The sequence below is a fragment of the Heloderma suspectum genome, chromosome 9 (assembly GCF_057233095.1).
Source record: "Heloderma suspectum isolate Gila_16-S chromosome 9, 16-S_ref, whole genome shotgun sequence".
In the NCBI taxonomy this organism is placed as follows: domain Eukaryota; kingdom Metazoa; phylum Chordata; class Lepidosauria; order Squamata; family Helodermatidae; genus Heloderma; species Heloderma suspectum.
Window position 1 is genome coordinate 27,000,334 of NC_139466.1, and position 26,217 is coordinate 27,026,550.

General features: G+C 46.0%; 1 protein-coding gene across 1 annotated transcript in view; it reads left to right on the forward strand.

Moving 5' to 3' along the window:
* F8 (coagulation factor VIII) overlaps positions 1 to 4,220 on the forward strand; it is a 79,714-nt gene extending 75,494 nt beyond the window's left edge. The window contains exons 25-26 of the mRNA XM_084813327.1: positions 1,307 to 1,483; positions 2,697 to 4,220. Of these exons, the coding sequence (XP_084669453.1) occupies positions 1,307 to 1,483; positions 2,697 to 2,852 (333 nt within the window). The 3' untranslated portion in view covers positions 2,853 to 4,220. The remainder of the gene's footprint in view (positions 1 to 1,306; positions 1,484 to 2,696) is intronic.
* Positions 4,221 to 26,217: the final 21,997 nt, after the last annotated feature.

The following is a 26,217-nucleotide window of genomic DNA, read 5'->3' on the forward strand; positions in this document are numbered from 1 at the left end:
CAGAGCATGGACACAGTAACTAGGCTATCTCTGTCCAGATAAGGGTGGAGTTGGTATATCAGCCTAAGCTGATAAAAAGTGCTCCATGCCACTGAGTTCACCTGTGCATCATGAGAGTTCTGGGTCCAAGAGCACCCCCAAACTATGAACGTGATCCTTCAGGGGGAGTGCAACCCCCTCCAGAACAGGTTGAACATCACCTAGCCAGGCAGACAAACCATCCACTAACAGTACCTCCATCTTAACTGGATTGAGTCTCAGTTTATTGGCCCTCATCCAGTCCATTACCATGCCCAGGCCTTGATTCAGAGCAGCCACTGCCTCACCTGTGTTTGATGAAAAGGAGAGGTATAGCTGAGTGTCATCTGCATATTGATGGCACCACAGTCCATACCTACGGATAACCTCCCCCAGCAGTGTCATGTAGTTGCTGAACAGCATAGGGGATGAAATAGAGCCCTGTGGAACCCCATGGCATAATTGTCAAGGCACAGAGCAATAATCCCCTAGCACCATCTTCTGGAATCGGCCATCCAAGTAGAAGCGGAACCACTGCAGTGCAGTCCCTCCAACTCCCAACACAGACAACCTATCCAGAAGGATACCATAGTTTATGGTATTGAAAGCTGCTGAGAGGTCCAGGAGAATCAACAGGGTTGCACTCCCCCTGTCCCTCTTCCAACAGAGGTCATCCCACAGGGTGACCAAGGCAGTTTCTGTTCCAAAACCAGGCCTGAAGCCTGATTGAAATGGATCTAGATAATCCGTTTCATTCAAGAGTACCTGAAGTTGTCCTGCACCCACCCGCTCAAGCACCTTGCCTAGGAAGGGGATATTGGCCACCAGCCTATAGTTGTTAACATCCTCTGGGTCCAGGTTAGGCTTTTTCAGGACGCTTGACATGGATGGATCCAGGATGGCTGTTTATAGTGTCAGCAGTGCCAGGAAAACCCCTTTCGTATGTGGATAGGATTGTCTTTATTTGAGGTCTATGGAGAAACCAGAGAAGTGGGTTCTTCCACATTTCTTTCATCACACTATCAACCTCCCTCATCCATGAAATTTTATGTGGGGTCCATATGTCATCCACTTGTAACCCTCCTGTGTTTTCCCACCACTGCTTCCATCTTTTTTTCTTTTTTTTTTACCACGGAAAATCTGTTAAGAAAGAAGAGATGGAATAGCTCTTGTCAATGGGCCCTTGGCAGGAGCCCAATCATGCCTACTTTTGATGCAGCCCTGTGTTGAAGATATGCCCCCCGGGCAGACATAACTCATGTTGAGGGCACTTCTCTCTGTTCCACAGGTGGACAGCCAAGCAGAGTGGCTTCAGGTGAACTTTAAGAAGATCATGCGGGTGACAGGGCTAGTCACCCAAGGCGCAAAATCTGTCTTTACCAAGATGTTTGTGAGCGAATTTTCTCTCTCAAGCAGCCTGGATGGCAAGGCCTGGTCACCTGTTCTGCAGGATCAAAAGGATAAGGTAAGTGACATTTATTTAAGAGTGAGAGGGCTCTATGCCACTGGTGATTGGGGCCTACACTTGGTGTGTGTGTGTTATTTATTTATTTACTTCATTTCTATACCACCCAATAGCCAAAGCTCTCTGGGCGGTTCACAACAGGTTTTCCTGTATACCCCATCAATTTTGTTTTACCTCAGCCAGTTATGAATTCTCTGTATTCATCACTTTAAAGTGTTTCTGTAGTGAAGGTGGTGACTGGGGGAAGGCAACGTTATTTGTTTAGGGCAGATTTGTGGCCCACTAGATACTTTGGTCTACAACTCCATCGTCATCACCATTGGCTATGCTGGTAGGGGCTGATGGAAGTTGTAGGCCAAAACAACTGGAGGACTGTAAGCTGCCTACCCCTGAATTAGGGTCAAACTATACATCAGCTGTATAGGGGGCCGCGTTGGCTTGAGGGCCGCAGTGGCTTAGTGGTTAAGACGCTGAACTGCAGACCGGACGGTCGGCAGGACAGCAGTTCGAGACCCGAGTGCTGCGTGACGGAGTGAGCTCCCGTCTTCAGTCCCAGCTTCTGCCAACCTAGCAGTTCGAAAGCAAGAAATTGCAAGCAGATAAATAGGTACCGCCTCGGCGGGAAAGGTAACAGCGTTCCATGCACCTGGGTGTTCAGTCATGCCGGCCACATGACCACGGAAGCGTCTTCGGACAGCGCTGGCTCTTCGGCTTAGAAATGGAGATGAGCACCACACCCTAGAGTCGGTCACGACTGGTTGGGGACACCTTTACCTTTTTTTATACATCAGCTATTCCCAACCTGGTGCCCTCCAGGATGTAAACTCCCATCAGCCCCAGCCAGCATAGTCAATGGTCAGGGATGCTGGGAGTTGTAGTCCAACGACATCTGGAGGGCACCAGTTTGGGGAAGGCAGCTATACATTATGTCAAGCACACTTTTGAAAAAGGATTGTGGGAAATTAAAAGGGTCTTCCCCAGTGGGATGCCAACACTACATTAGAAGCATTATGGGACATTTAAAATGGCAGCTCCTGGAAGAGAAGTGTGTGTGTGTGTGTGAAATCACAGTAGGCATCAGTAGTGGGTATGGTAGCCCTAGCATCCCATGTACTGTGATGTAAAACTTTCCACAGTCCCTTCACATCTCAGTCATTTCCTAGGAGTTTTAGATATCCAAGGAAGCATCCGTTATTTTCCCCCTTCATTTCAGGTTTTCCAGGGAAATCATGATTATTTCAGCCCAGCGGTGAATCTCCTGGACTCTCCACTCTTTGCCCAGTATTTGAGGATCCACCCAGTCCGCTGGAACAACCACATTGCACTGAGGATGGAAATACTGGGCTGCGACACCCAGCAAAGGGGCTAGTGAGGATGAAACTGCCTTTTGCCCCATACACAGTGAACTTTCCAAAGGCATGGAAGACCCCAAACAGGACCTGACAGCACATGCTTATATCACCCACAAACTAACAAACAAATCACACACCTAACTATATCTTTACCCATATATTTTTGATAACAGCGTCTTGAAACTTAAGGAACAAATTAAAATAACTGAAAAATATGATGAAATACTTGCCACATGTGCTAGGTTTTCTTATGTTCACAGGTCCATAAGGATGAACAGTAATGTATCCTCTCTTACAAGTCCTGCATTTTGATTCTTAGGGCCAAAGAGTCATGATATTACCTGCGTGTTCACAATTAATGTGTATCTAGTTTTTAAAATTGAAATGGCTGAAGGGAAGGTGGGGGGATCAGGATTTGGGCCATGGCATAAAATGAGGTGTATGTGTGTGTGGGGAATAAATTTTTTTCCCCTATGCCAGCAGCGGCTAGTGATGTATGGATTTTGTTTCATCCATTCTGTCTGTTTCACTGATTGTCGGGCAAGTTGTGTTCTGTCGTCCACTCGCCAAACTGATTTTTTTTTTTTACCAGAATTTCATTCTACTTGTCCTAATTCACATTAGTGCCAATATGAATTAGCTCAAATGCCGCCCCCCCCAAAGTGAAAATCTGATCCTCAAGTCCGTGGAATCTGCCTGACACAGAAAAAGCTGGTGTGCTACAGAATCCAGAGGGTGAATTCATGGAAATCCAAACTCGTTTGACTCCATTGCGGATTTCTCCAACATTCTTCACATCTCACCTATGAAGGTGGTGCCGGCATGAGAGATTTGGATTCTGGGACCACGGGCTATACTTCCTGGAAGGTGGGCTGTTGGCAAGGGACGGGTTGCACCTCACAAAGGCTGGGAAGAATGTGTTTGGCCACAGCATAAAGAACTTCATCAGGAGGGCTTTAAACTGAATCCTATGGGGAAGGGAGATGAAAAGTTGGGGGTAACAATGGATGAAGGCTCATGCACCGCAACGGAGAGAACAGCTCTAATAGCACCCAATAATAGTCTTCAGAAACATGTAGGAAGAAAACCAGACTATGAAGCACATGGTCTTCGATGTCTATATACTAATGCCCACAGTATGGGAAACAAACAGAACAAACTTGAACTCTTAATTCAAGAGGGAAATTATGACTTAATAGGTGTAACTGAGACTTGGTGGGATGACTCTCATGATTGGAATACAGCAGTTGAAGGATATAACTTGTTCAAAAAGAACAAGAGGAACAGAAAGGGAGGTGGGGTTGCACTATATGTGAAAAATACATATCTCTGCACAGAAATACAGGAGGATGAGCTTGGTAGCCCCCATGGAGAGCATCTGGATCAAAATAAATGGAGCAAAGAATAAAAGGAACCTGGTGGCCAGCGTCTACTACTGGCCACCCAATCAAGGAGAAGATGAAGATGAAACTTTTGAAAAGCAAATAGCCAATATTTCAAGGAAGCATGATGTCGTAGTAATGGGGGACTTCAATTTCCCCGATATTTGTTGGGAGACAAATTCTGCAAAACATGGCCCCTCCAGGAAATTCCTGACTTGTGTGGCAGATAACTTCCTCCTACAGAAAATAGAGGAAGGAACTAGAGGATCGGCTATCCTTGACTTGATCCTAACCAACAGAGATGACTTAGTGGATAAAGTAGCAGTTACAGGAACTCTGGGGGAAAGCGACCATGTTATACTTGAGTTCCTGGTTCTAAGGGAAGCAAAAGCTGGGTGTAGTCAAACGCATACCCTGAATTTTAGGAAAGCTGATTTTAATAAACTCAGAACAATGATATGTAAGGTCCCATGGCAACTGACTCTAATGAGAAAAGGAGTCCAAGATGGGTGGGAGCTTTTAAATAAGGAAATTCTCAAGGCACAATTACAAACAATTCCAACAAGAAGAAAAGTTGGAAGACAACAGAAGAAGCCAATGTGGCTTCACAAAAAGCTTAGAGATGACCTGAAAACAACAAAGGACACTTATCGGAAGTGGAAAGAAGGCCAAGCAACAAAGGCAGAGTACAGGCAGGTAGCACAGAATTGCAGGGATGGTGTCAGGAAGTCTAAAGCTGAGAACAAGCTGAGGTTAGCGAGGGATGCTAAAAGCAACAAAAAGGCTTTCTTCAGCTACGTGCATAGTAAAAGACAGGAAAGAAATGGTTGTTCAGCTATTAAATAAGGATGGCAAAATGATAACAGATGACAAAGAAAAGGCAGAGGTGCTCAATTCCTACTTTGGCTCAGTCTTCTCCCAAAAGAGGGTATATGACACCCCCCCACTCCGGCAAAGGCAAAGTACAGGAGGGGCAGGATTGCAGCTTGAGATCAATAGGCATATGGTCAAGGAACACCTAATTACTCTGAATGAGTTCAGATCTCCAGGCCAAATGAACTGCATCCTAGAGTAATAAAGGAACTGGCAGGAGAACTCTCAGAACCACTGTCTATTCTCTTTGAGAAATCATGGAGGACGGGTGAAGTGCCAGATGACTGGAGGAGGGCTATTCTTGTCCCTATCTTCAAAAAGGGTAAAAAGGTGGAACCTGGGAACTACAGACCAGTCAATCTGACATCAATCCCTGGGAAAATTCTGGGGCAGATGATAAAGCAATCCATCTGTAAGCACCTTGAAAACAATGCAGTGATTACTCAAAGCCAACATGGATTTGTCAAGAACAAATCCTGCCAGACGAAGCTGATCTCATTTTTTTATCAAGTAACCTCCCTTGTGGACTGAGGGAATGCTGTAGACGTAATACCTTGACTTCAGCAAAGCTTTGGACAAAGTGCCCCATGATATCCTGATGAGCAAACTAGCTCACAGTGGGCTAGATGAAACAATGATCCAGTGGATCCACAGTTGGCTACAGAATCGGACTCAAAGAGTGCTTATCATGGGATCTTCTCAAACTGGGGAGAGGTAACGAGCGGGGTACCACAGGGCTCAGTCCTGGGCCCAGTGCTCTTCAACATTTTTATTAATGACTTGGAGGAGGAGGTGCAGGGAATGCTGATCAGATTTGCAGATGACACAAAATTGGGCGGGATAGCTAATACTTTGGAAGACAGAAACAAAATTTAAATGATCTTGATAGACTGGAGCTCTGGGCAGAAAACAACAGAATGTAATTTAATAGGGATAAATGCCAAGTCCTGCACATAGGAAAAAGAAACCAAATGCACTGTTACAAGATCAGGGATACGTGGCTCAACAACACTACAAGTGAGAAGGATCTTGCAATTGTTGTCCATCACAAGCTGAATATGAGCCAACAATGTGATGTGGCTGCAAAAAAGGCCAATGCTCTTTTGGGCTGCATTAATAGAAGCATAGCTTCCAAATCCTGGGAAGTACTAGTTCCCCTCTACTCAGCACTGGTTAGGCCTCATCTGGAGTACTGTGTCCAGTTCTGGCACCACACTTGAAGAAGGATGCAGACAAACTGGAGAAGGTTCAGAGGAGGGCAACAAAGGTGATCAAGGGACACAAAGGAAACAAATAGGGAAACAAAGCCCTATGAAGAGAGACTGAAAGAACTGGGCATGTTTAGCCTTGAGAAGAGAAGCCTGAGGGGAGATATGATAGCACTCTTCAAGTACTTGAAAGGTTGTCACAGAGAGGAAGGCCAGGATCTCTTCTTGATCATCCCAGAGTGCAGGACACAGAATAATGGGCTCCAGTTCCAGGATGCCAGATTCTGGCTGAACATCAGGAAAAACGTCCTGACTGTTAGAGCAAGACGACAATGGAACCAATTACCTAGGGAGGTAGTGGGCTCTCCCACACTGGAGGCATTCAAGCTGAGGCTGGACAGCCATCTGTCAGGGATGCTCTGAGTTGGATTCCTGCATTGAGCAGGGGGTTGGACTTGATGGCCTTGTAGGCCCCTTCCAACCCTACTATTCTATGATTCTATGATCCTTACCTGTAGCCCTCCAGATGTTGCTGGACTACAATTCCCATCACCTCAGCCAGTATGGTCAATGATCAGGGATTATGGGAGTTGTTGTCCAGCAACATCCAGAGGCCTGCTGGTTCCCAATCCCTGCCCAATGCCGTAGTCCCAATGACACCCCCGCTCCCCCGCGCGCAAAACCTGCTGTTCACCCCAGAAAGAAAGCAATGGTCCATGGAAGCTTTCCTCCTGGTGTAAATAGGAATTTGAGGAGGGGGATTTTCATCTGGACTTCGGTATGCGGAATGGGTGATCTCCCTGCTCTGCCTGTTGCAGTCTTAATCCTGATTGTGTCCCCCTACAGCTTCTATTTTCAGTTTTTAAAAACTTGGCATGTGAATTACAATCACTCAATTAACATCACGTTGGGTTTTGCCGTTAGACTGCAATCCCAAGCAGGCTTACTTGGAAATAACCACTGAACTCAGTGGGATCCATTTTGGAGTAGGCATGCATGAAATAAGGCTGTAAGGTAGTAAATATTTATCAGCATCAATTCAAAAGGTAAACCCCTTGAAGTATAAGGTGGGCATGAGGCTTAGGAGAAATTGGTGAAGCCAGTACTATTTGCTACGTAACAAGAGCCCTCCAAAGAGCCATCCATCTAGGGCATTTCTACATGAGACTTTTATTGTGTGGTCATGATTGCTCACTCATAGTAGTTTGTGGGTCCTTTACATGACCTTGTCATCCTTCAGGGCATCTCTCACTTTTTGCAAACATTATTGCAGGGTTTTCCATAATGAGGAAAGTCTGGTATTTTCTCTGAATTGTGCTATAGAAACCTGGTGTAAATAGGGATGGTGGAGAATTCCACCACGGATTTCAGTGAGGCTGAATGCACTGGCATTCGGCCCCCCGAAATCCATGGCGGAATGGCCTGCCCCCCCCCGCGGATTCCCCCCAGGACGAGGCTTACCTGGGGCGGATGTTCTGGATGGCGGCGGCTCCGGCGGCGGTGGCTGGTCTTTCGACCGGCTGCCGCCGCCGCCATTTGCATTCTGGTCTTTGCCGTGATAGGCTATGTAAGTATTTACGTAGCCTATCATGGCAAGCCAAGGGAAAACAAAAACGGCATACGCAAATGGTGGCGGCTATGGCGGCTGCCATTTGCGTTCCCTTTTTTTCACTGTTTTATCCTACATAAATATTTATGTAGGCAATTACGGCGAAAAAAAAAAAGCAATGCAAATAGCGCTCACTACGCTATTTGCGGTTCCCTTTCTTTCGCTGTAATTGCCTACATAAATATTTATGTAAGATAAAACGGTGAAAAATAGGGAACACAAATGGCGGCCGCCATAGCCGCCGCCATTTGCGTACGCCATTTTTTTGGGGGGGGCATGCCGTGATAGGCTGTGTAAATACTTATGTAGCCTATCATGGCAGCCTGGAAGGATGCAAATGGCAGCCACTACGGCGGCCGCCATTTGTGTCCGCAGCAGCCTGTCCGTGGCCGGAAGTCCAGCTGCAGACGGCCCTGGCCGGCTGCTCCGTGGAGCCACCGCGGAGCAGAGCCGGCCAGGCAGGATTCCAGGGGGGAGGACCGGATCATCTCCCCCCGCCGTCGAGGAATTCAGGGGGAGGGACGAAGTGCCTCCCCCCCCCCCCAGTGGATAACCTGACCCGAACCAGGTAAGGGATTTGTACATCCCTAGGTGTAAATGTGCAATTCTGCTGTACCACAGCACCATCTAGTGATTGTATAATGAAACATACAGAAAGGCAGAGAAAGAAAAACCCTGGAAAAAGCATGTGTATAGGAGCCAATCTTAATCCCACAAAGTATCCGGAAGCAAAAACCCCAATGCAGGTGTGGGATTAAAGCCTCATGTACAAATGCCCTTAGTCCAGTGCCTTTTCAGTAGCCATTTAGATGCTTCTGCAAAGCCCACAAACAAGGATGAAAGCAAGAGCCCAACCTGATGCTCTCCAGATGTTTTGGACTACACATCCCATCAGCAGCCCACATGGACAATGGTTGTGGATGATGGAAGGTGTAGTCCAACGCCTCTGGAGAGTGCCAGGTTGGGAAAAGTTAGCTATCTTTGCTAAAAGCTATTGACAGACCTATCTTCCTCTATGCCTTTGTTTTAATCCTTTTTTTAAGCCAGTGTCTGCCATCATATCTTGATAGGATTATCAGCTATCAGACCACTTCCCTCTTCTCTCAGTGGACAGCTATGCAGGAACTGATCCCATCACCTTAGCCATTGTTTTCCAGTGCCCTTCCACCAGCAGAAGTAGAAGGCTTTCAGAACTGTTCGGATGTTAACAAGCTCTGCACGTCCAACATGTTTATGCCATTTGCCAAGTTAAATCTGTGTGCATAGCCTGAAAACAGTGCCGCATAATTAAAGAGCGCTTGTCTCATTAAGATCTGTCCTTTCTCCTCTTGTTTTCCTTCCTTGACTGATTCCGTCTTCTTTGACCTAATACAGTCACTGCATTGAACAGAGTCAGCATTAATAGCTGATAATAATTAATTAGCAAGGCCTCCTTCTAGCTCGTGGTTATTTTCCATAAAGCCTTGGTATCCCGGAACAAAGCCTCAGAATTATTGGGGAGGTGAGATGGATTATTTATTTGATCTGTTGTAGTCCGCCTTTCAAAATAAAATATTTTCAAGGTGGCTTACAGGTTTAGCAATCAAACCATCGAAACAGGGAGACACAATAACAGTACATGAGCAGAACACATTTTTCAAATAGAATCTAAAGCAGCTCCCCCCAACCTGGTGCCCTCCAGATGTGTTAGACCACAACTCCCAGCATGTCCAGGAGTTGTCTGACACATCTGGAGGACATCAGCATGGGGAAGGCTGTTCTAAAGAGCCAGCCTGCTGGACAGAATAAGGCTCAATCATAAGAGGCCTTTGAGGAACAAAGGTTTTCATAGCACATCTCCAGACGGTGGGAGAAAGGGGCGTGGTGGATTTCTCAGGGAAGAGAGTTCGCGAACCATAGTGCGGCTACTGAAAAGGTCCTGCTCCTGACCCAACAGTCTGATCTGAACCAATAACATCCCAGAGACAGGGTGACTGCATGATAAAAGCCTCATCTGGAAGCACCCTACGGCTGCAATCCAATACCCACTTGCCAGGCAGCAAGTCCCACTGAACTCAATGGGGCTTGCTTCTGAGTAGACATGTATAGGAATAGTGTTGTTAAAGAGACAGGAATGTCTTTTGAAGACAAGTATCAGGATCTGTGAGGTCATAAATGTTGCCAGGTTCCATAGGGAAACTGTGGAACTCTGCTGGGTGTCTCTAAGATTGGGCTCTGACTCCGTTGTGCGCGTGTCTCTTCACTAGTATCGGCATTGCTGCAGGTCAGGTCTGTTTTGGTCCCCCAGACTTGGCTTTACTTGTGCAACCTTTGGCCAGAGATGACTCTGTGAGCTTGGGAGTCTGCTCGGTTCAGCACTTCTGGCCGACAAAATCATTCGCCTTTTAAAGGGCTTGTTCAAAACTGCTGGCAGAAATCAGCTACACAGGCTGCGTGTGCGGTGGTCCGGTGGATTCTATAACTCAACGAAGCGAGGGCCGCCTCGGGAGGCACATGCTGGCAGGGAGTGGTGGCAAAATATTGGCCCCAAGGTATGTTGCTGCCTGAGGTAAAGGACAAGATGGAGCCCCACCCCCTATTCCAAGTACAGAAACTGCAGGGACCAGCAGTTGCGCTGAGAGTCAGTGACTGGCCCAAAATCACCCAGTGAGCTTCATTTTTCAAGTGGGGATTTGAACCCAGATCTTCTCAGTCCCAGTCCAACACTGTAAGTGCTACACGACACTGGCTTTCACTTCGGGCTGGGGGCAAGAGTGCAGGACAGGCCTCATATCCTCTAACACCTTGCCGCCACTCCCTGTCTCCCGACGTCTGCTGTCTGAGGCAGCTCTCTCATGCTGCCTAAAAGCAGGGCCAACCCTTCAGAGAGAGGTGTGTGTCACAGCGAAGCAAAATGGCTGCCCTCAGGTGCCGTGGAGGGTGCTACCTCAACACCAGTGTTGGACTACCAATACCGCCAGCTTTTTTAGGGTGGCCATTTATCCTATTTTATAGAGGACAATCATTGCTTTGAAAGGCTGTCCTGCCCAATTCTGGTTCAAAGATAAAGAACCCTAAGAAATGTTATCCATCAACTCTTAGCACCTGGACAGCACAGTGAACAGGTAGGCGCACCACCTCACCTGGTCACAAGTTTTCTCCAGTATGGTGAGCTGTATTGTATTTCCATTTAAATGATAGCCATTATTTCTGAATCTGCATCTAGACATCTAAATTAGCATAGGCCAATGTTATGCATTGTTATGTTATGCAATGTTATGCATATCCCCTTCATGGATCACTGCCTTGTTGTGGCGAAGGGGCTTGCGTAACTCAGTGAGGCCATAAGCTATGCCGTGCAGGGCCACCCAAGACGGACAGGTCATGGCGGAGAGTTCTGACAAAATGTGGTCCACTGGAGAAGGAAATGGCAACCCACTCCAGTATTCTTGCCAAGAAAATCCCATGGAACGTATCACAAGGCTAAAAGATATGATGCCGGAAGATGAGCCCCTCAGGTCAGAAGGTGTCCAATATACTACTGGGGAAGAGCAGAGGGAATTTCCAAGTAGCGCCAGAAAGAGTGAAGCAGCTGGGTCAAAGCCAAAAGGACATTCAGCTGTGGATGTGTCTGGTAGTGAAAAGAAAGTCCGATTCTGTAAAGAACAATATTGTTTAGGAATTTGGAATGTAAGATCAATGAATCAAGGTAAGTTGGAGGTGGTCAAACATGAGACGGCAGGATTGAACATCGACATCTTGGGAATCAGCGAACTAAAATGGACAAGCATGGGCGAATTTAATTCAGGTGACCATTAGATCTACGACTGTGGGCAAGAATCCCTTAGAAGAAATGGAGTAGCACTCATAGTCAACAAAAGGGTGGGAAAAGCAGTACTGGGGTACAATTTCAAAAACAATAGAATGATCTCAGTACGAATCCAAGGCAAACCATTCAACATCACAGTAATTCAAGTCTATGCCCCAACCACTGAGGCCAAAGAAGCTGAAGTTCATTGGTTCTATGAAGACCTACAACACCTTCTAGAACTAACACCAAAAAAAGATGTCCTTTTCATCATAGGGGATTGGAATGCTAAAGTAGGAAGTCAAGAAATCACCGGGATAACAGGCAGGCATGGCCTTGGTGTACAAAATGAAGCAGGACAAAGGCTAATAGAATTTTGCCAAGAGAACATGCTGATCATAGCAAACACTCTTTTCCAACAGCACAAGAGGCGACTCTACACATGGACATCACCAGATGGTCAATATCGAAATCAGATTGATTATGTCCTTTGCAGCCAAAGATGGAGAAGCTCCATACAGTCAGTAAAAACAAGACCTGGAGCTGACTGTGGCTCAGATCATGAGCTTCTTATTGCAAAATTTCAGCTTAAATTGAAGAATGTAGGGAAAACCACTAAACCATTCAGGTATGACCTAAATCATATCCCTTATGAATATACAGTGGAGGTGAGGAATAGATTTCAGGGATTAGACCTGGTAGACAGAGTGCCTGAGGAACTACGGATGGAGGTCCGTAACATTGTTCAGGAGGCAGCAACTCAATCCAACCCAAAGAAAAAGAAATGCAAGAAAGCCAAGTGGCTGTCTGATGAGGCTTTACAAGTAGCTGAGGAAAGAAGGGAAGCGAAAAGCAAGGGAGAAAGGGGAAGATATATCCAACTGAATGCAGAGTTCCAGAGAATAGCAAGGGGAGACAAGAAGGCCTTCTTAAATGAACAATGCAAAGAAATCAAGGAAAACAATAGAATGGGAAAGACTAGAGATCTCTTCAAGAAAATCGGAGATCTCAAGGGAATGTTTTGTGCAAAGACGGACATGATAAAGGACAAAGAAGGCAGGGACCTAACAGAAGCAGATAAGATTGAGAAGAGGTGGAAAGAATACACAGAAGAACTATACAGGAAAGATCTGAATGTCCCTGATAGCCATGATAGTGCGGTCACTGAACTGGAGCTGGACATCCTAGAGAGTGAAGTCAAGTGGGGAAGCATTATTAACAACAAAGCTAGCAGAGATGACAGTATTCCAGCTGAGCTATTTAGAATCCTAAAAGATGATGCTGTTGAAGTGCTGCACTCAATATGCCAATGAATTTGGAACACTCAACAGTGGCCACAAGACTGGAAAAGGTCAGTTTACATTCCAGTTCCAAAGAAGGGCAATGCCAAAGAGTGTTCAAACTACTGCACAATTGCGCTCATTTCACATGCCAGCAAGGTTATGCTCAAAATCCTACAAGCTAAGCTTCAGCAGTATGTGAACCGAGAACCACCGGAACTACAAGCTGGGTTTCGAAGAGGCAGAGGAACCAGAGATCAAATAACCAACATTTGCTGGATCATGGAGAAAGCAAGAGAATTCCAGAAAAACGTCTATTTCTGCTTCATTGACTATGCTAAAGCCTTTGATTGTGTGGATCACAACAAACTGTGGCAAATTCTTAAAGAGATGGGAGTACCAGACCACCTTACCCGTCTCCTGAGAAACCTGTATGAGGGTCAATAAGCAACAGTAAGAACCAGACATGGAACAACCGATTGGTTCAAAATTGGGAAAGGAGTACGACAAGGCTGCATATTGTCGCCCTGCTTATTTAACTTATATGCAGAGAACATCATGAGAAACGCCGGGTTGCATGAATCACAGGTCGGAATTAAGATTGCCGGGAGAATTCTCAACAACCTCAGATACGCAGACGATACCACCCTAATGGCAGAAAGTGAAGAGGATGTAAAGAGCCTCTTGTTGAGGGTGAAAGTGGAGAGTGCAAAAGCTGGTTTGAAACTCAACATTAAAAAAATGAAGATCGTGGCAACTGGCCCCATCACTTCCTGGCATATAGAAGGGGAAGAAATGGAAGCAGTGACAGATTTGATTTTCTTGGTCTCCAAGATCACCGCAGACGGTGACTGTAGCCATGAAATTAAAAGACGCTTGCTCCTTGGGAGGAAAGCTATGGCCAACCTAGACAGCATAGTAAGAAGCAGAGACATCACCTTGCCGACAAAGATTCATATAATCAAAGCTATGGTTTTCCCAGCAGCAACGTACGGCTGTGAGAGCTGGACTATAAGGAAGGCTGAGCGCCGAAGAATTGATGCTTTCGAACTGTGGTGCTGGAGAAGACTCTTACGAGTCCCCAGGACTGCAAGGAGGTCCAATCAGTCCATCCTAAAGGAAATCAACCCTGAGTGCTCATTGGAAGGACAGATACTGAAGCTGAAGCTCAAATATTTTGGCCACCTAATGCGAAAACTCCCTGGAAAAGACCCTGATGCTGGGAAAGATTGAAGGCAAAAGGAGAAGGGGACAGCAGAGGATGAGATGGCTAGATAGCATCACCCATGCAATGAATATGAACTTGAGCACACTCTGAGAGAGACCGGAGGACAGGAAGGCCTGGTGTGCTATGGTCCATGGGGTCAAAAAGAGTCGGACATGACTTAACGACTGAACAACAACAACAACAATGTTATACAGATCTGCATTCACTTTTGTCCTCTCTTTTGGGGGTGATGCATGCCCTCTTTTTTGGTGATACTTAACTGGTCACCCAAGCCTTTGTGCATAGAACAGGGGTGTCTTTCGCATCTGGCAGCAAAATGTCTTCAGTCGGCTTGGTGCACTGTATGAGTACAGAACAAGTGTGCATGGTCATGTGTGTGTGTGTGTGTATAATACTGGTCCTTTTAAAAATTTTCGTGAGAGTGAGATCAGCAAAATACCTTCTGGCCCCAGGGTGCAAAGCTAGGTAGATCACTTCCAAAACACCTCCTCCCAAAGAAAAAGCTCCAAAGCCAAAGGCTGCTTCATCCTGCACCACTGATCGATTAATGGGCTGCGAAAAGGCTGCCTCTACAGTGACAAATGGTGTCTTTGCAGCATGATCCACTCAGCAGCATAGGGAGGGTGGAGAGTAAGCTCCTGTCTTAGCTGTGGTTTCCTCTGGCTCCAGGGAACACTGAGCAGGATCCAGTTGGACACTAAAGCTAACAGAAATTACATTGTGCAAGGGTCGGGAACCTCAGGCCTGAGGGCTGAATCCAACCCTCTGGGGTTCTCCAGATTGCCATGGCCTTTCCCCTTGGCCTCACCCCCTTTCCCCAACTACCAATCATTTGGTGGGTTCCTGGCTCTTGTGCAGTTTTTCCCCATTCTACGAGGTTGGAATGCCTCTCCTAAGGCTTAGTTAGTGGCGGTAAGAGCTTTATGCTACAATATGCTGGTCTTTTTTGTATTTTTGGCCACACCCCTTTTGCCTTTGGCCCCACCCACCACTGGAATGCAGCCCCTGAGAATTTGGCCCCTGGGCTGAAATTGGTTTCCCCACCCATGCGCTAGAGTAAGTGACCTCAAGCACAATGGCAATAGTATTTGCTGGCACGATGGGTTTACCCAGAAAACCTGTCACGCCAGCAAATGCTATTGGTTTTGTTCTAGAGGCCGCTTACCCTGGCCTGGCATCACATAATTTACATTAGCGGTACTGTCAAACTGGATACTGCCCACTGGAGGCTTCCAGACAAGACATCACAACAGCAATCACTTTTTAAAAGATCATTAGAAGGTTGGAAAGAGTTGCTGCCAGCCATAGCAGGTAATACTGGGCTAGATGGACCAGTCACCTGACTCAGATTTGCGTGTTCAGCGGATGCACGTTCCTTCTAGCTTTGAGCAATCTTTGAGTGTGAGGGGGGGAAATAAATCCTGTTCCACAAAAAAAAAAGACATCCTAATCCACAAATAAAAAGACATCCTAATCCACAAATAAATCCTAATCCACAAATAAATCAACAGATTTGGATGTGTATATTTATTTATATTGAAATTTGTCTTTTAACAAATGTTTTAACTGTTTTAACCTGGTGTTTTATTCTTTCACCTTTGTTGTTCACCGCTCCAAAACCTTCTGATGTGGAGCAGTATACAAATACTGTAAATAAATACATAAATCAATAAATCCACGCACAAATATAAATAAATAAATCCACAAATAAATCCTACTCCACATTTCACAAACTTCCCTTTGTTTCAGCTCAACTGCTACTGGTTGGGCTTGGCGATTCTCACCCTCTCTGCTTCCACTGGCTACGAAATGTGACCCAGGTGTGGGACTAGGATTGTATGAATGGACTTTAGCTACGTTGAAACAAAGTCCAGGGGCAGAGGCATTGCCAGGCACTCAAAAGATTCAGGGCCCAATCTTTCCATCTGCATCAGTGGAAGCTTTTTTCTACGCTTAATTGCCATTCGGAGGGGGAATTTTAGGGGCTCAAAGTGCACAGGGAAGGGAGGGAAAAACCTTTTTGTAGCAGCAATGAAGACTTGGGGCTCTGAGGAATAGATCAAGGGCCATGGGGAATAGATTTGGGGCCAGTGCCCCTTGGACCCAAGCCTAGCAACGCCCCTGCCCAGCGGAAAAAGAGGAACTTTGAAAGGAAGATGCTAACAGAGGAACCTGTATATGCTCAGGGGTGTTGAGTGTATCTCAGTTGGGGCTGCTGGGTCTCCAGCATGTCAGAATCTGATACTCAAGAGGCAGAGAGTGGTAATAGCATGAGGCAGGGCCAGACGATATCACAGGCTTGTTAACCCTTGCAAGTTGAAAATCTGAGCCATGGGTTGGGCCTTGGAGCATAGTCCAGGGGTAAAAGTGAGGAGCCTAACAGTAGAGGATGGAGCAAGAGATACAAAGGCCTAGAAAAAGGGGAGGCGGGGAGGAAAAAACTGTCTTTTTTCTATTTTTTTATGGTGTGTGTGGGTGGACACAATGTTGAAAGCTATTTATGAATGACAAGAGAGAGACGTTAAAAAGCACCTTTCTCCACTCCACAGGGCTTCTCTGTCCAGCAAGTTAGCCACAATATTGGTAACCAAGGGCTAGTGCTGGATCTAGCTTTTTCAGTGCCCTTGGGCAAGATGCCCTCGGTGGCTCCCCTCCCTGAGTGAATTTCTCTTCTCACTGCCACCAGGTGCTGTTGCTCCTCAACCACTTTCTCACCATTGCTACCACTTGCTTGCTTGACAGGCAGGAAGCCAGAGTGAGGAAGCAGACTGTAGGGCTGTCTGTCGCCGGGAAATCCAGCCCTTTTTGGGTTTGCTGGACTTCCATGGCGCGCCCAACTCGGCTTGTTTTTGTGAGCCGAGCTGCGTGATTTCTCCGAGTTCTGGGGACTTTAACTTTTTTTTTTTTTTTTTGCTTTGGCTGTAATTTGCACAAATAGAGATTTGCGGAAATCTCAGCTGCGCAAATTGTGCAAATTTGCATAATGCGTGCAGACTGTGGCTGTAAATTGTGCGAATTATGCAAATTTGCACAATTTGCAGCTGAAACTTGCACAAATGTTCTTTTATGCAAAAAAAAGAGAGATAATTTACAGGAATTCCACCAGCTGCCTGACTCATTGCACATTGAGTCGGGCCAGCTGGCGGAAGACAGAATGGAGTCCAGGGGGCTGAGCCGATAGAAGCCTGTCGAGCTCCACACCCCAACCAGATTCCTCTGACATCCCTAGCAAGCTGTGGCATCTGCTGCTCCTCCTTCTCACCTCCATTGTTGTCTGTGCCAGAGTGAGAGGCAGGTGAACAACCAGGTTGCACTGGTGAAGAGGAGGAGTGAGTCCAGGGAACTTTTGTCAGTGGGCCCCTGCTGGCGTGTGGGTCCAGATGTGTTGGACTACAATTCCCATCAGCCAGTGTTCAGGAGTGATGGGAGCTGAAGTACATCACATCTGGAAGTCGCCAAGCTGGGGAAAGCTGAGGTAGGGCAATATCTGTGTACCAGGGGACCCTACACAACTTATCAGGGGTTCCTCAACAAAAACCTCAGTAATCATAGGATAAGCAGCCCATAAAGAAATCTGTGCTGTGGGGATTGCTATTCAGTGCTGGTATTATTGGAGAAAAGGTGTGTGTGGCACGGTGGGTGGGCACTAAAGCGGCACAAATTGGACACACACAAAAAGGCGAAATGCACCACCAAAGAAAGAAGACAAAAGAGGACACCAATTAGCATAAAATTTGCAGGTGCAACTCTATATCTATAGATCCAAATCTAGAAATAATTACTATAATTCAAACAGAAATACTGTATATCTCACTGTTGTGGGGAAGACTGTGACCAGGTGAGCGGTGTGACTGATGAGTTGGCTGTCCAGGTGCTAAGTAAGGATGCACAACTTCAAGGCTCCTGCATCTTCCTGATCCTAGTCCAAAATTCTGAGCACCAGAGCACACTGACTCTTGATATAGCTTGCAATCATTGGTGCATCTTATCACCCATCCTTCCCCACCCATACTCCCCATGTGCTTATATTTTGCAGATTCTTCTGGCCTCAAAGCCAGGGGTTTGCCCAACCAGAACTGTGTGTGTGCAGACACTCCAGAGAAGGAGCTGTGACCCAGAAAAGCCATGGAACTGACATGGCAAAAAATTGTACATCTCCAGATGTTATGCATGGCAGTTTCTACATCCTGCATCCAGGGTGATGACAAGGCCAGGAGGGTGTCCTGCACACTCATTGCTCTCAGAAGGCTTAGGAGGCGCACAGTTTGGAAGCCGCTTAGGAGGCATCTTCTCTCTCTGCAGGAGAACGGAAAGCAAAGGGAGGAAACTCCAGGCCACCAAATCAGCCGTGAGTTTCGAAAAGAGCAGCTGTGTCATATTACTTAAGCATTCTCTGGAAGGACTGCCCTATTTTGTATGGAAATATATCCCTAGCCTCAGTTTATGAACCTCAGTGTCCCACGCTGGCCAGCAACCAGCCTACTGAAGGATCCTTGCTCTGTAGTAAAGTCTGCGGATTACACAAATTAGTGAAGTTTCATATAATTAAGAATCTCGGGCTTTGCCATTCTAAGATGCCAAACAGCTGATAGCTAGAGGGGATGAAAGTATTTTCAGACATCACTTTCAAAAGAATAATAAAAAAGAAACTCTGTTGAACAAGTCTAGTGAAGCCGCCTGTCAAGTTTCTAGCTCTCAACTGCCCTGAATTTAGACGATAGGTTGGTTTAAAAAGTGTTAGAAACAGGGAATGTGCAGAATTCCACAAGCACAAATGATGAGTTTAGCCTTCCCTTGCCAGTGGCTCCCTTCAGGTCTCAATACATCTCCCTGGGCGAAAGCATTAAGTCGGGAACAGACACAGGCCAGTGCCTAGGGACTGCTGTGGTCCTGCTCCTTGTCCTTCCAGAGAAAACAGTTGTCTTTCGTGCAATCCTTTCTTCAGTGCTGAGGAGTCATCTTCCCTGCTGCCTCTCCAGGTGTCCGCCGATCCTGGCTCTCAAACTACCTGGATGATCTTTGGTCTCATGTCCGCCACTCCTTCCCCAGAGGGGCTCTGTATGCCTTCCCAGTTGCTTTGGTGATCATGTTCCTTCTGTGCTGTGCCACGTAAGTGGGCGGGGCATGTGTATTTACTGGGGACTTCTGTCCGTAGTGTGGCGAGAGATTTGAGGTGCTTGAACTAAGTTGTGTGTGGGGATGGGGAGGGGATTCTAGGATGGCCTTTTTCCTTTTGGATAGTAGAGGCTAGTGGCTCCGATTCTGATGGGGCCGTGAATCCATTCTGGATTCCAGTCAGAACCAACCAGAATTCTAAAGGAGCAATCGAAGATGCTGAACCATATCCCCAAAACATAACTTGGATAGCTCTTTTAGAGTTTTGGTTGATTCTGACTGAAAGCCAGAAGGGATTCCCAGCCCCAACCAAGTCAGAGCAATCATCAGCCTCCACTGCTTTTTGATTTCCACAGAGTTTTTGAACAGGTCAGATGAGAAGCTATCGAGAAAACCGTCAGTAGTGCAGTTAAGTCAGTACTAGCAGGGAGGTGCGAGCAAGGCAAGATTTGGGGAGGAAGTCCTGGCTGGGGATGATGGGCATTGAGGTCTGACACCCCTGGAGGGAGCCAGGCTGGGAAAGGCTGAGTTATGTCTTTTAAACTACGGATTTAATAATCTTACTTGGAGGTGGGCATCCCTTTAGGTGGTTATTGCTTCACTTTGAAATGTGGTGAGCCACCCCTGCTGCATTGGGGGGCCCAGGTGTCCAACTTATTTTGCTGGGTGGAGCACTGGACTCCCCCCCCCCAGTCTTGCCTTGCTGGCACCTCCCTGCTAGTACTGCTCCCAGACACAGACCTTGTTTTCTCAGAGTTGGACAGATAATAGCTCAGTGTCCCAAGATGCCCTGGCCTGACCTTCTTCAATTGCGCAAATTGGTCAGATGTCTCTCAGAGTGCGGGGGGTTAACCAAGCTCTCCTTTTCAGTGGCCAGCTTTAAATAGCACACTTTCAGAACAGAGGAGTACACAGAAAGCTTGTCTGTTTTGAAATATAACCCACAAATACCCCAGGGTGGTAGCAAGGCAAAACAGATCCGGTGTCAGAGAGCTCCGGAACACCTTTGTAACTTGGGGTCACGGTTGACTTACATGCTTTCTGCACTGTTTTTGAAACGTAAATAGTAGACTTGAACTAATGGGCCATCATTAGAGGAGTCTGCTTTCCTGAAAAAGCAGAAAAGCCTTTCCTTTTCTCAGAGTGCAAGGGCATGGGTATGGGTATGGGTATGGGCATGGGTATGGGGCATGGGTGCAAGCAGAAAAGCCTTTCCTTTTCTCAGAGTGCAAGGGCATGGATAGTATTTTGCGCTCAGCTGAAGTGACATCATTTTAAAATTCCATTGTATCAGGAACAAGTTCTGATTTTCAGCACTGTGTGGTTTGGAGGGAGTTGGTCAAATAAAGACTATTGCTTTTGCTCTTCTTCCGAGTGTGCATCCCTATCCTTCTGACCGGGAGTTTCCCTTTCTTTGGGGCAATCAACTTTGAATCTGTTCTATTTATAGCACACGCATACAAATACAGCCCCCCCCCCCGCCCCAATGAATAATTGGAGCTCAGTAAGTAGAAGCCCCTATGCTAAATCTGGCCCATAGTGAATGAAGTCCTCCCCTCCTCCCAAAGTTACCAGGCTGGAGACAAAAAAAAAAGGTGCGTATAAAAGAGCATATGTGTCCAGTTAAATTAGGGATGTGGGGGCTGAACCATTAGCCCACCACCCCTCATACATGTTTCAAAAGGGCCCTCCAGGAAAAACAGTCATTATTGACCAGGGATGTAGCGTTTCTGTGACAAAAATATTTGAACTTGCTTGATACTCAAAATTTTCTTGCAAGGAAAATGCAATCCCAGCTCGCTGCCCCTCACCTCTCAAAAATCCAAACACACACAGTCCTATTTCTAGTGCACAGGTTTTGAACCTCTTTCAGTCCGTGGGCTAAATTCCATTTTGTAGAAGCTTTGGAGGGCTGCATTCCAATGGTGGGCAGGGCTGAAAACAAAGGGGTGGGGCAACCCCCCCCCAGCATATTTTATCTTGAAGCTTTTACTGTGAGTAACTATGCCTTAGGAGAGGCATCTCAGCCTTTTAGAATGGGGAAAAAATCTGCGAGAAAGCAGGGAAACCACCAAATCATCAGTGATTGAGGGAAAGGGGCTGGGAGAAGGGGCGTGGCCATTTGGGGAACCCTGGAAGGTCGGATTGGGACCCCTGTCTGAGATGCTGCACCCCAGTCCTAGTTTTATATGTGCAATGTAGTTGCACCTGTACTCACAGGTCTATGACAGCGGTGCAGCCACATTCCATATGTATCACTAGGCCTTTTACTAGGAATTGTTGTTCAGTCGTTAAGTCATGTCCGACTCTTGGTGACCCCACGGACCATAGCACGCCAGGCCTCCCTGTCCTCCGCTCTCTCCCGGAGTGTGCTCAAGTTCATATTCATTGCATCGGTGATGCTATCTAGCCATCTCATCCTCTTGACAAAACTCTCCCCTTCTCCTTTTGCCTTCAATCTTTCCCAGCATCAGGATCTTTTCCAGGGAGTTTTCTCTTCGCATTAGGTGGCCAAAATATTTGGGCTTCAGCTTCAGTATCTGTCCTTCCAATGAGCAGTCAGGGTTGATTTCCTTTAGGACTGACTGATTTGACCTCCTTGCAGTCCAGGGGACTCGTAAGAGTCTTCTCCAGCACCACAGTTCGAAAGCATCAATTCTTCATCGCTCAGCCTTCCTTATAGTCCAGCTCTCACAGCCATACGTTACTACTGGGAAAACCATAGCTTTGATTATATGGACCTTTGTTGGCAAGGTGATGTCTCTGCTTCTTACTATGCTGTCGAGGTTTGCCATAGCTTTCCTCACAGGGAACAAGCGTCTTTTAATTTCATGGCTACAGTCACCGTCTGCGGTGGAGCCCAAGAAAGTAAAATCTGTCACTGCTTCCATTTCTTCCCCTTTCATATGCCAGGAAGTGATGGGGCCAGATGCCATGATCTTCGTTTTTTTAATGTTGAGTTTCAAACCAGCTTTTGCACTCTCCACTTTCACCCTCAACAAGAGGCTCTTTAGATCCTCCTCGCTTTCTGCCATTAGGGTGGTATCGTCTGTGTATCTGAGGTTGTTGATATTTCTCCCGGCAATCTTAATTCCAACCTGTGATTCATCCAGCCTGGTGTTTCTCATGATGTTCTCTGCATATAAATTAAATAAGCAGGGCGACAATATGCAGCCTTGTCGTACTCCTTTCCCAATTTTGAACCAATCAGTTGTTCCATGTCCAGTTCTTATTGTTGCTTCTTGACCCTCATACAGGTTTCTCAGGAGACGGGTAAGGGGGTCTGGTACTCTCATCTCTTTAAGAATTTGCCACAGTTTGTTGTGATCCACGCAATCAAAGGCTTTAGCATAGTCAACGAAGCAGAAGTAGATGTTTTTCTGGAATTCTCTTGCTTTCTCCATGATCCAGCAAATGTTGGTTATTTGATCTCTGGTTCCTCTGCCTCTTCGAAACCCAGCTTGTACTTCCGGTGGTTCTCGGTTCACATACTGCTGAAGCTTAGCTTGTAGGATTTTGAGCATAACCTTGCTAGCATGTGAAATGAGCGCAATTGTGCGGTAGTTTGAACACCCTTTGGCATTACCCTTCTTTGGAATTGGAACGTAAACTGACCTTTTCCAGTCTTGTGGTCACTGTTGAGTGTTCCAAATTTGTTGGCATATTGAGTGCAGCAGTTTAACAGCATCATCTTTTAGGATTTTAAATAGCTCAGCTGGAATGCTGTCATCTCCGCTAGCTTTGTTGTTAGTAATGCTTCCTAAGGCCCACTTGACTTCACTCTCTAGGATGTCCGGCTCCAGTTCAGTGACCGCACCATCGTGGCTATCAGGGACATTAAGATCTTTCTTGTATAGTTCTTCTGTGTATTCTTTCCACCTTGTCTTAATTTCTTCTGCTTCTGTTAGGTCCCTGCCTTCTTTGTCCTTTATCATGCCCGTCTTTGCACAAAACATTCCCTTGAGATCTCCGATTTTCTTGAAGAGATCTCTAGTCTTTCCCATTCTATTGTTTTCCTTGATTTCTTTGCATTGTTCATTTAAGAAGGCCTTCTTGTCTCCCCTTGCTATTCTCTGGAACTCTGCATTCAGTTGGATATATCTTCCCCTTTCTCCCTTGCTTTTTGCTTCCTCTTTCCTCAGCTACTTGTAAAGCCTCATCAGACAGCCACTTGGCTTTCTTGCATTTCTTTTTCTTTGGGATGGTTTTAGTTGCTGCCTCCTCTACAGTGTTACGAACCTCTGACCATAGTTCCTCAGGCACTCCCTCTATCAGATCTAATCCCTTAAATCTATTCCTCTCCTCCACTGTATATTCATAAGGGATATGATTTGGATCATACCTGAATGGTTTGGTGGTTTTCCCTACGTTCAATTTCAGCCGAAATTTTGCAATAAGCTCATGATCTGAGCCACAGTCAGCTCCAGGTCTTGTTTTTACTGACTGTACAGAGCTTCTCCATCTTTGCCTGCAAAGGACATAATCAATCTGATTTCGATATTGACCATCTGGTGATGTCCATGTGTTGAGTCGTCTCTTGTGCTGTTGGAAAAGAATGTTTGCTATGATCAGCGTGTTCTCTTGACAAAACTCTATTAGACTTTGCCCTGTTTCATTTTGTACACCAAGGCCATACTTGCCCATTATTCCAGTTATTTCTTGACTTCCTACTTTAGCATTCCAATCCCCTATGATGAAAAGGACATCTTTTTTTGGTGTTAGTTCTAGAAGGTGTTGTAGGTCTTTGTAGAACCGATCAACCTCAGCTTCTTCGGCCTCTGTGGTTGGGGCATAGACTTGAATTACTGTGATGTTGAATGATCTTGGATTCGTACTGAGATCATTCTGTCGTTTTTGAGATTGTAGCCCAATACTGCTTTTCCCACCCTTTTGTTGACTACGAGTGCTACTCCATTTCTTCTAAGGGATTCTTGCCCACAGTAGTAGATATAATGGTCACCTGAATTAAATTTGCCCATGCTTGTCCATTTTAGTTTGCTGATTCCCAGGATGTCGATGTTCAATCTTGCCATCTCATGTTTACCACCTCCAGCTTACCTTGATTCATTGATCTTACATTCCAAATTCCTAAGCAATATTGTTCTTTACAGAATCGGACTTTCTTTTCACTACCAGACACATCCACAGCTGAGTGTCCTTTTGGCTTTGACACAGCTGCTTCACTCTTTCTGGCGCTACTTGGAAATTCCCTCTGCTTTTCCCCAGTAGTATATTGGACACTTTCCGACGTGAGGGGCTCATCTTCTGGCATCATATCTTTTAGCCTTGTGATACTTTCCATGGGATTTTCTTGGCAAGAATACTGGAGTGGGTTGCCATTTCCTTCTCCAGTGGATCACATTTTGTCAGAACTCTCCACCATGACCTGTCCATCTTGGGTGGCCCTGCACGGCATAGCTTGTTTCACTGAGTTACGCAAGCCCCTTCGCCACGACAAGGCAGTAATCCATGAAGGGGTTCACTAGGAATACATATATGTATATGTATACACACACAGACACACACACAATTATGTCCCCAGTGGCTGTTGTGCTTTCAACATACCAGGCAGAAATTCAGCAGGTGCAGTTGTTTCCCACATTGCAACATCCATGCTGGACAAAGCCAGGAAGAAAAAGTGGCAACGTAAAGAGGCCTTTCTTCATTGAGTGAACTGTTTATCTTTTCTTTCCTAGAGTCCTTATGGATTGAGGAGGAGCTTCCCAGAACTATCAGCATTTTTCTACCATCCCCCTGAAGATTCCAGAGGTCCTTCCTTCCCCAGGCGGGATGGCTCAGCCCTATCGGGCACCCCAGAAAAGTCCTGGATGGCCATATTGCCTTTTCTGACCATTAAGGCAAAGAAAACAAACCACCGCTGTAATTATTCCCTTTGAATAAATGTTGCTGTTTTGCACGGAGCAATGGTGGTGTAGACAGTGCTTGTGATAAGAAATAAAGCCATCAAAATAATAATCCTAATAATAATAATAGTAATAGTCATATTCTCCTGCAAGTTTGGGGCTTTATAATAATCCACAAAAGTCCCCCAGTGTGTTGTGATCCACTGGCTGAGTTCACACAACACAACAAGCCAGAATATGGGTTGAGTGTGGGTTGTCATTGAACCATGAGTTGTTGTTGAATCATGGGTTGTTGTGCTGTGTGAACAAACCATGCATCTGACGAAGTGGACCAAAGCCCACGAAACCTTATGCCAAAATAAATGTATTGATCTTTAAGGTGCCACAGGACTCTTTATTATAGTTTTTGTTGAAAATAGTAACCCATATTGTAAATTTTCTCAGATTTTTTGTTGAAAAACCAAAATGTTACCACAACACTGGCCACACATTTCTGTGCTACCAGTTTGACCTGTGAAGAGGAACTGGATTTTTTTGTTTGTTTCAGCTGCTGAGGGAATAGCTCAGTAGATAGTCTGGCACCCATCCCCAAGTGGGTTACCGGTCCCTAAATCCGGCCCTGGGAATGTCTGGGACTTGGGTGAGAGCCCCTTTATCTCACACCTTAATCTCATAAGCATTTTCTTGAAAATAGGGCCCTGTTTGTACATGCATGTTTAGCACTTGATGTCTGCACAACATCAAGTGATGACTCTCTGTGTAAACAGTCCATCATCTCAAACAACACTTTCACATAAATGCACCCCCCACCCCGCCTGCAGCATTACTTGACGAAGACCATGTTGACACATTCAGTCGTCAACCATCAAGCCTGTCATGAAGTCTGGAGAATTCCACTGAAATTCCTGCATGTGCTTACCAGAACCTTAAAAACAATACTTCCCCCCACCTGACCACCCCAACAAAGGAAAACAGCTTAGATGTTCTGCTGCCAGTCCTCATGACTTGCAATGGAATGATGAAAACACATGTGTAA